The 8765-nt window shown below is 41.2% G+C and overlaps 1 protein-coding gene across 1 annotated transcript; it reads right to left on the reverse strand.

The window, feature by feature from the left end:
- Window positions 1-358: 358 nt before the first annotated feature.
- On the reverse strand, window positions 359-8521 carry LOC121888258 (highly reducing polyketide synthase cm3B-like). Its single transcript, XM_042399696.1, has 6 exons — window positions 8464-8521; window positions 7756-7909; window positions 7346-7506; window positions 6642-6848; window positions 6382-6563; window positions 359-6052 (listed from the first exon to the last, which is right to left on the reverse strand). Exons 1-6 carry the CDS (start codon window positions 8519-8521, stop codon window positions 500-502), a joined length of 6315 nt encoding a protein of 2104 aa, XP_042255630.1. The 3' UTR covers window positions 359-499.
- Window positions 8522-8765: the final 244 nt, after the last annotated feature.

Raw genomic sequence — 8765 nt, forward strand, 5'->3', positions numbered from 1 at the left:
ATTTATTGAATATTTATAAAATAATATAACATTTGGTCCAAAATTTACATAAATTATTAAAATAATCATGTATCAACAACTATTGTGTATTTAATTTTAAATCTGTGTTTTTACGTTTTTTATCATAAACATGTTGTAGCCTCTAAAAATTAGTAAAACTGCAATACAAATCATTCATTTAAAAATTTTTTGTCTCCACAAAATTGAGTAGAAATAAGTGATGTATGTTTACAAAAATGAAAAAACATGTAAAACTACAATTGTAAGAATGAACCAAAACAATAACCTGAGCCAAATACACACAAAAAACTAAAAAACAGAGATAAACATAGAAAAAAAAACAGGATCAACACGTGGAATTAACACATGAATGCAGTTGTATTGCAAGGGCCATTATCAGCTCACTATTGAATTCACTGTCAAAATCTACAATTAGTCCAGCATTTTCTTCTGCTAACCAAGGCTGTTTATATTTCTCTAATATCTACATTTGACATTTTTACAATCTGGTTGAAACATCATTCATGTCCTCATTTGGAAGACACTTTTGGTTATCACTGACATTTTCATCCCCAGCTTCTTCACTCAGGAAAGCTACCACTGTTGATAGCGTGGCATTGGGATCCAACAACATCACCAAAGGCACATTCACACCTCTCCCTTGAAAGATGAGATTTTGCAGAGTCATGGCCTGCATAGAGTCAATGCCTAAGTATGAAAGAAGTGATTCATCTTTCAGCTCACTCATGTCCATGCCAATGGTCTCAGTAAGCAGTGAGACAATATAGTTTTTTGGTGAGACAGACTTGGTTTGTTTAGTTTGAGAATCTGTCTCTTTGGACTTTTGGAAAGCTTCCTCCACTAATGCAGACAGGCGCATGGTCAAGGCCGCATTTTGAGAGAGGATGTTGTATCTGAGATTTCTGAAGTGAAACCTACAAACAGCCTGTTGGGGTCGGTTGAGCACAAGGCATTGCTCCAGACTTTGATGAATCTCAGCCACATCCAACACCATTATCCCTTTTGCCTCCAGAAATTGCTGGATATGCTCCTTGTTCAAGAGGAGCCCAAGGTTCAGAGCTCCCCAGTTGATAGACTGTCCTGGCAACCCGAGTTTGCGCCTATATTGACAGAACATGTCGAGGAATGCATTGGCTGCTGCATAGTTTGTTTGTGATGCATTTCCTAGAAAAGCTGAGATGGAGGAGTAACACACAAAGTAATCTAACTCACAGCATAGTGTTGCATGATGCAAATTAAGTGCACCATTTATTTTGGGTTTGAGAACTTTCTCATAGAGAGATCTGTCAAGGGTCTCAATCAAGCCATCATGCAAGACAACTGCACTGTGAAACACTCCTCTGATTGGACAACCAGGGAATTTCAGGCTGATGACACTGATAACCTTGTGCACATGATCAGAGACAGATATGTCACACTCCATGGTAGTGATGCAGTTTCCACACTGTTTCTCCACATTGTGTATCTCTTTTTGCACATCTGGAGTGGGTTTGCTCCTGGAGAGTATGACAATGTACCCACCCCCTCGTTGCGAGATGAACTTGACCGTTTCAAAGCCCAGACCAGAGAGACCACCTGCCACAATGTACACTGCTCTCTTTCGGAAAAGCTGTTTGTTTGTTGGCAGCAGTGGAATGTTAGATAGTGTATTGCTGAGACCTTTTTCTAGAGCCACAACAGCCAGTTTCTTTGAGTTGAAATATGATTCTGGTTCCTCTGAATGAAGGGTCTTGATGCTTTCAGATTTCATATTCTGAAAGGTAAAGCTTTCGAGAGAAAATGTCCTGCTCAAGTTCAAGGACTTGAGCCAGTGATAAATGTGTTGCCTTTGTGCACTCAAGGATCCCCTTTGCAAAATGACTGACATGTGAATTGTCTGCACGTGAACACTTTCCTTTACACTTTGGAACACATCTTGAGCAGGCAAAGACTGCATCTGAGATTCAGAGATGATGACAACATGTTGGACACCAGGAAAGCTGCAGACTTTAGCAATCAGGGATTCATCAAATGGAGGCAGGACAACAAATGCATTCATTTGATTGACATCTACAAAAGAGCCATTGCACTGTGTTCCAACAATCACATTCCAACCGGATTTGTGAGAAGTGAGTGCTAAGACTTTTATCAGAGCAGAGTCGGGCACAGAGGATATGATTCCTAGATGGTGTTTGGCTCTAGACAAGGCTCGGTGCAGGATTTCCCATGCTAGCACAAAGTAGGAAACACAGGGTGTTTTTTTAAGGTATGGGAAGCGTTTGGTGCTGTAGCACACATCCTCTGGAACTCTGACCTTGCTGGCTGCCACCACAGGGTAACAGCAAGCAACTTGGTCTCCCACTTTCAACTTCCTGACATGTTTTCCAACTGCTGTAATAGTACCACTGAAATCAAGAGAAAGGAGCTTGTGGTTCTGTGATGAGTGTTTATCCCAGTACAGTGTCTGGCCAAATTTCAGATGTGAGGCACTGACAGGGAAGTAATCTGAAGAATGAACACATATCTTATTGGGCCGAATTTCAACTGATGCATCACTGATTGGCTTTGCCTCCTCATCAGAATGAATGGCATTCAGTTTAGTCATCTTATGTGCATCAGCTGTCTGAAGGATGTAGGACTCAGACATGTTAGAGGTAAAACTGCCCTCTGAGTTGTCAATTATTTCAGGTGGGGTATGCACAATGGAAGGTTTCAGAACCAGCCCGTCTTTTACCACCAATTCTGGGTACTTGCTGCAAGGATATGATCTTAGGACATCAGAAAGAGCTGCAATGTCCTTAGCAGAGATAGTGCCTATATCAATCAACTGAAATGAAAGATCTGGTATCTCTGCAGCACAAGATCTTGTCATGCCAGCGAGCGCAAAACCTGGATTTATGTATTCTAATGTGATGTCAGATGAACAGTAGGTTACTGTTCTGATGGAGTTTGGGAAATTAATTCGCTTGAGCTCAAGGACTATTTGGCGGAAAGTCTCACAGCAGCTCGCCAAATTCTGCAGAACAACATCAGCTTCCAGTGAAGTAAGGTTTTCTTTGCCCCACATAAATAAGACCTCATCAAAGTTTTTCTCAATATCTGTGATATTGAGATTTGCCAGGAGAGCGGGGAACCCATGGCTCAAAATGCCTTTTTCATGTGTGAAGGAAATGTATCTAGACCTTGAGTCCAAATGTTGTTGCAGGCCTTTAGAGATCCCTATATGATCGCAAAAGACCAAGGCCTTAGGAGGGAGAGCAGATGTGATGCCTTCAGAGATGACACCAAAGGCATGATGGTAGAAGTAATCTTTAACCACATGAGAACAACTGCCAAGGTACTTGATTATTACATGTTTAACCTCAACCAACACTCTGCCTTCTTTATCTGCAAAGCAGCCACAGACCTCAAAGTGATCAACACCCACATCCGTTGCTCTCAGATAGACAATCATTTCATCTTTCAAGGGTTCCAACACTGTCAAACTTCCTATTTTTGCAGGAAATCCTGGTCTACCAGCAAAAATGTGCTCGACTGTGACTGGTAGAAGCTGCATCAGAAAATCCAGCACAACAGGATGAATGCAGTAGTCATACAATTGAGACAGCAGTTCCTCTGGAACTGTGACAACTGCAAATGCCTCTTTCAGATCTTCCCCATAGTGCACATCCCCCTTATTCTGGAAGACCTCTCCATACTGAAAGCCTCCTTTAGAGAGATACCCATAAAATTCCTCAGAGCTCACTACCGATGTGCATCTTTTGTAGATGGAGCTTAGGGAAATGGACTGCTCCTCAATCAGCCTCTCTTTCTTTGAAACCACTGTGCCTGACGCATACATTACTGATGAGGAGAATACTGTGAAACTAGTTTCTTTCTCTGTTTGTCCTAGTTGCACCTTCATTTCTGGTGAATTTTGGGTCAAAACAAATGGACTGTGAAAATTGACACTGAGCTGTAGTGAGTTGAGGGCCACTTTTGGTTTGGCAATGGCCATGAATGTGGCTAAACCCAACTCAGCATAGAAAGCCCCAGGGATGATGGGTATATCATTATGTTTGTGCTCTTTCAGGTAGAAAGAAGAATCAGACATCAGATCACAGCTGAAAACATTGCTTTCATTTCCTGTCTGACAGAGGACAGGGTGATTACTTGCTGTGTTTTTCTGTGCTGCTTTGATGATAACATCCCTGTCTGAGCAATCAAACTGATATTGTGGGAAAGGCAGTGGCATGGTCTCATATCCTGTGTAGAATGTGTTCCAATCTACCCAAACACCCAGTTCGAACAGTTTAGAAACAACTGACATTATTGATTCTTGATCTTTCTCTGGCTGCACCGAAGCAAGAACAACTGTGTCATTACCTAGCGATTCCATGATATTTCTCTGTAGGGCTCTTCTTGGCCCTATCTCTACAAAGACTGTATTCTTCTTCCCTTTAGTTGCTGACATCACTGCTTCCTCAAAAGCAACTGGCTCACGGATGTTTCTAGCCCAATATGCGCCTGTGCAGAAATCACTCTGATGTACTTCCTTGCCTGTCACTGTTGAGAACAACTCTGTGTCAAGATCATTGACCTGTAAGGAACCAATTGTCTGCTTGATTTCTGGCAGAATTGGATCCATCATGTGGCTGTGATAAGCAACAGGGACATCCAGTACATGGAGGAACAGATTCTGACTGTTGGCTGTGGTGTTTAGCTTCATATGAAAGCTATCTATTGCATCTGCATCACCTGAGAGGGTGCAGGACTCCGGGCTGTTAAAAGCAGCAAGGCAAACTGTACCAGAGTATTGAGGGAGAAGAGCAGTCACCTCTGATACAGCCATGTTGCTGATCACAAGCATCTTTCCCCCTGTGACTTTTCTCTGGAGAGTGCTGCGGAAATAGATTACCTTCACTGCATCTTCAAGAGACAAGAGGCCAGAGCAGTGGGCGGCTGCAACCTCGCCAACAGAGTGACCCAGTATTGCATCAGGCTTGACACCCCAGTGTCTGAATAAGGTGGTAATGCCAACCTGGATAGCAAAGAGGAGAGGTTGGACAACATCTGGGTTTTTGAAGTCACTTCTCTCAAACTCACTCTCAAGTGTGTCCAAGATGTTCAGTGCACTCAGCCTTTGAAAAAAATGTGCAATCTGTTTGATCTTATCTCTGAATACAGGCTCGTGTTTTAGTAGCTGCTTGCACATGCCATGATAATTAACACCATTTCCACAGAGGACAAACACTAACCTTGGATCTGAGTAGGACGGGCTAAATGTTTTGCTAACAGCAGCACTTAGCTTCTCTTTAAGATCAATTATGGATGAAACCACGATGGCTTTTCTGTATTTGTGTTTTAGATGGCTCCTCCTGCATGCTGATGTGTACACCAGAGAATCTAAATCAACTTTGCAATCTGCATCTAGCCGTTTAATTGTGTCTTCCATCATCAGAGTGATGGATTTTGGTGAATTTGCCGACATGACAAAATACCTTGCCTGCTTCCTGTCATTCTTTAGCTCAATGTGTGACTGTTTGTACTGTTTGACAATTGCATGGGCATTTGTACCCCCAAAACCAAAGTTGTTCACTCCTGCAATTCTTGCACCAGAGGCTTCCCACTTTTCTACTTCCTTTGGAATTTTAATGTTCAGGGCTTTGGCATCTATTCTGGCAGTCTCTTCGGAGTAGAAAATGGAGGGAACAATGGTCTCATGCTTCATCATTAAGAGGACCTTAATGAGTCCTGCCATTCCAGCAGCAGATTCTGTGTGTCCAATATTGCTCTTCACAGAGCCAATCCGCACTGTCTCTGAACCAGGAGGTCTGGCTTTAGCAATGACGTTTGAGATGCTTTCTGCCTCTGTTGGGTCTCCAACTGGGGTCCCAGTCCCATGTGCCTCTATGTACTGGACATTTGTGAGGTCATACTCTGAGTAGATACTTCGCAGCAGCTCTTCTTGTTGTGTCATAGAGGGTTTGGTAATTGGAGTGACTGAGTGACCATCTTGGTTGACAGCTGTTTTGCTGATGATACCCCAGATGTGGTCATGGTCTTGTATGGCCTGTAAAACAACGACAAGACTTAAATGAAACAATGAGAGTATAATATTTATAACATTGAAGAGTATGTAACATTGACAGTCACAGTAACAATGACAGTCTAAATTATGTAGAAAGAAAGAAAAATGTTTTGTAAAGTGTTGCTTGAGAGAAACAGTGCTAACAGGAATGAGTAAGTTGCCTTTTACAGGTACTGTTTAATGTTTAAAAGAGGTATAAAATTGCGTAGTTGTAGCAAGTCAATCAGTTATAAATTGATATTGATCTAATATTTGATATGGTCTGAAAAAAGGAAGTTGGGATCGTTTTAATACCCTCTGCATATTCTGACCTTTTTTAGTGGCTTCAGGAGAAGAACGCCACAGCCCTCCCCTCTACCATAGCCATCTGCTCTGCTGGAGAAAGGTTTGCTGGTCCCTTCAGGTGATATCATCTTGGCCTTGCTGAGAGCAACAAACACCCTTGGCTCTATGATACAGTTGACCCCTCCACACACAGCCATGTCACAATCTCCTGATAGGGGGAACATGTACAGTATTTTGAAATTTCATTTTACAGGATCTGTCATTGTCTTTAATTAGAAATACAGACCTTGTTTAATGGATTGACAGGCAAGATGAAGAGCCACGAGGGATGATGAGCAGGCACAGTCTATAGACAGTGAGGGCCCAGTGAAGTTGAAGACATAGGAGACCCTGTTTGCTGCTATACTCATGGCAAGCCCTGTGCCAGTCCAGTGGTTGATCATACTTGGATGCATGTGTGCTGCATTTGTTTCGTAATCTCTGTTCATTAGGCCTGTAATAAAAACAATATAAAAATAGATGATTCAAAGAAAACAAAAATTGGATTGAAATTTGGTCCAGCAGAAAGTAATTACATTTTTGTCAACTCATTATTAGTAATATTACACGCGACTGTGAATAGCCAGTCTTGCCTTGCGAGGCAGCTGGATTCGCAAGATCACGCAAGAATCCATCTTGTAAGGCTTCAAGTTATGCACTTGGCACTTGTGTCTGATGCACCAGTGGTTCGGACACAAGTGCCAATCAGCAATCAGTGTCCTATGAGGATTCTCACGTGACCTTGCAATCTTGTGAATCCAGCTGCCTCTCAAGGTGATAGACCAATCATCAGTCAGATAGTTCATCCAATCACCTGCCAAGTATTTTTTTAAAGTTCCTGCCCTTTTCCAAACAGTTTCCAAGGACAACTTCTCAGATGGTCCTGTGTAACAAGCCATCTGGTGTGTGAGGTTATAGCCAGTCACTGGAAAAATGTTTTTGCTATCTTACCAAAAAATACTCCTGTCCTGGTCCCACTGGCCTTCTCCATAGGAATTCCAGCATTTTCTAAAGCCCTGTAGACACACTGAAGGAGCTGTTTTTGTTGAGGATCCATTTGTTCCACTTCACTGTCACTGATGCCGAAGAACTTGTGGTCAAATTCATTGAAACTGAAAACAAAAACAAAAATCATTAGATCAAATGTAATAACAGAAATAGATCATAATGTACACCAGTATGATTAAATCAAGTGCTGATCACAGCAAATGTGAGATTCTCCAGAGCTGAATTTTTGCTGTGCAGTAATTCGTCATTTTTGATGAAATCACTTCTATAAGCAGTTTTAAAACATATTTTCATATATTGCCATTGTTACTTGTACATTCTTAGTGTCAATGTGTTAGGGTTAAAGACCATACCCATCAATGAGAGCAGCCTTGGCTGTGCAGGATTTACCCGCTTTATTGTCGTCAGGGTCATACCAGCTGGCTAAGTCAAATCTCTCTTTGGGAACTGGCACAGAACAGTTTCTCCCATTCACCAGAACCTTCCAGAAATTGTCAAGCCCTTCTCCTGTTTGAAAGATATACACAGTAGTTATAGACTCCACCAAGATACTAAGAATAATTAAATACTATAAAGCATTTAGTATCTGTATGTACAGTATGTGTTTGTATTCAACATTTTGTCATTCTGTGATTCCCCTGATTTGCAAACACTAAGTTATGGTGAAAGAGGGTATAGGTTATATTATGAAATATAAGTTAGCAACACTTACTTAATTTGAATAAAATAACACCATGACACATCTTTTTTATTTATTTAGAAGTACCAGGAATTAATTTAAATAACCCAGACTGTCAGGTTGAGATAAGAGGTTTATCCCAAGTGAAGTTCAAGCAATATCTTCTTGTCTGGTAATTTCAGAGGTAAAATGTTGAAATAATGCAGTTCTGTCTTTTCTTCGTAAGTTTCTTGTCCAGTTAATTTAGTCTTAGTTTTCAAGTGTCTTAGTATACATTGTGAGAAATATGTCAATTGTAAATTTGTCAGTAAAATATTAAGAAATACAACAAAACAAACAAAACAAAACTATAAAACTAAGTTCCCAAATTTAAATGCCTTACCGCCTGGAAAATTACATCCGATGCCCACCACTGCAATGCCGTCCTCAGCTTCCTCCATCGTGCCTGAACATGACTGAAGAAGAAAATCAAAAATCTTTACTGCACCATTAAGTCAACGTCACTCTTGCTCTTTGGCAACATCACATCTGTCTTCAGCATCCTTTAAAACTTAGTAATTAGTCCAGTTTTGTCATGCACCAGTGCATCCTTACATCCATACTGTTTGCCTTTTCCCTCAGTGATGGTATCACTGCTGGACTTGCAGTTGGTTCTTATAGCCAGCTTCTTTTGGTTATTAAACA

Source organism: Thunnus maccoyii, chromosome 21, assembly GCF_910596095.1.
Source record: "Thunnus maccoyii chromosome 21, fThuMac1.1, whole genome shotgun sequence".
Lineage (NCBI taxonomy): Eukaryota > Metazoa > Chordata > Actinopteri > Scombriformes > Scombridae > Thunnus > Thunnus maccoyii.

Excerpts from the sequence above, each read along its gene's own strand:
- LOC121888258 (XM_042399696.1), bottom strand. The coding sequence starts at position 8,521 with ATGGAGGAAGCTGAGGACGGCATTGCAGTGGTGGGCATCGGATGTAAT. Across the intron at positions 6,564-6,641 it reads CTGTCAATCCATTAAACAAG|GAGATTGTGACATGGCTGTG; the intron begins GTCTGTATTTCT and ends TCCCCCTATCAG. Across the intron at positions 6,053-6,381 it reads TCCTGAAGCCACTAAAAAAG|GCCATACAAGACCATGACCA; the intron begins GTCAGAATATGC and ends GTTGTTTTACAG.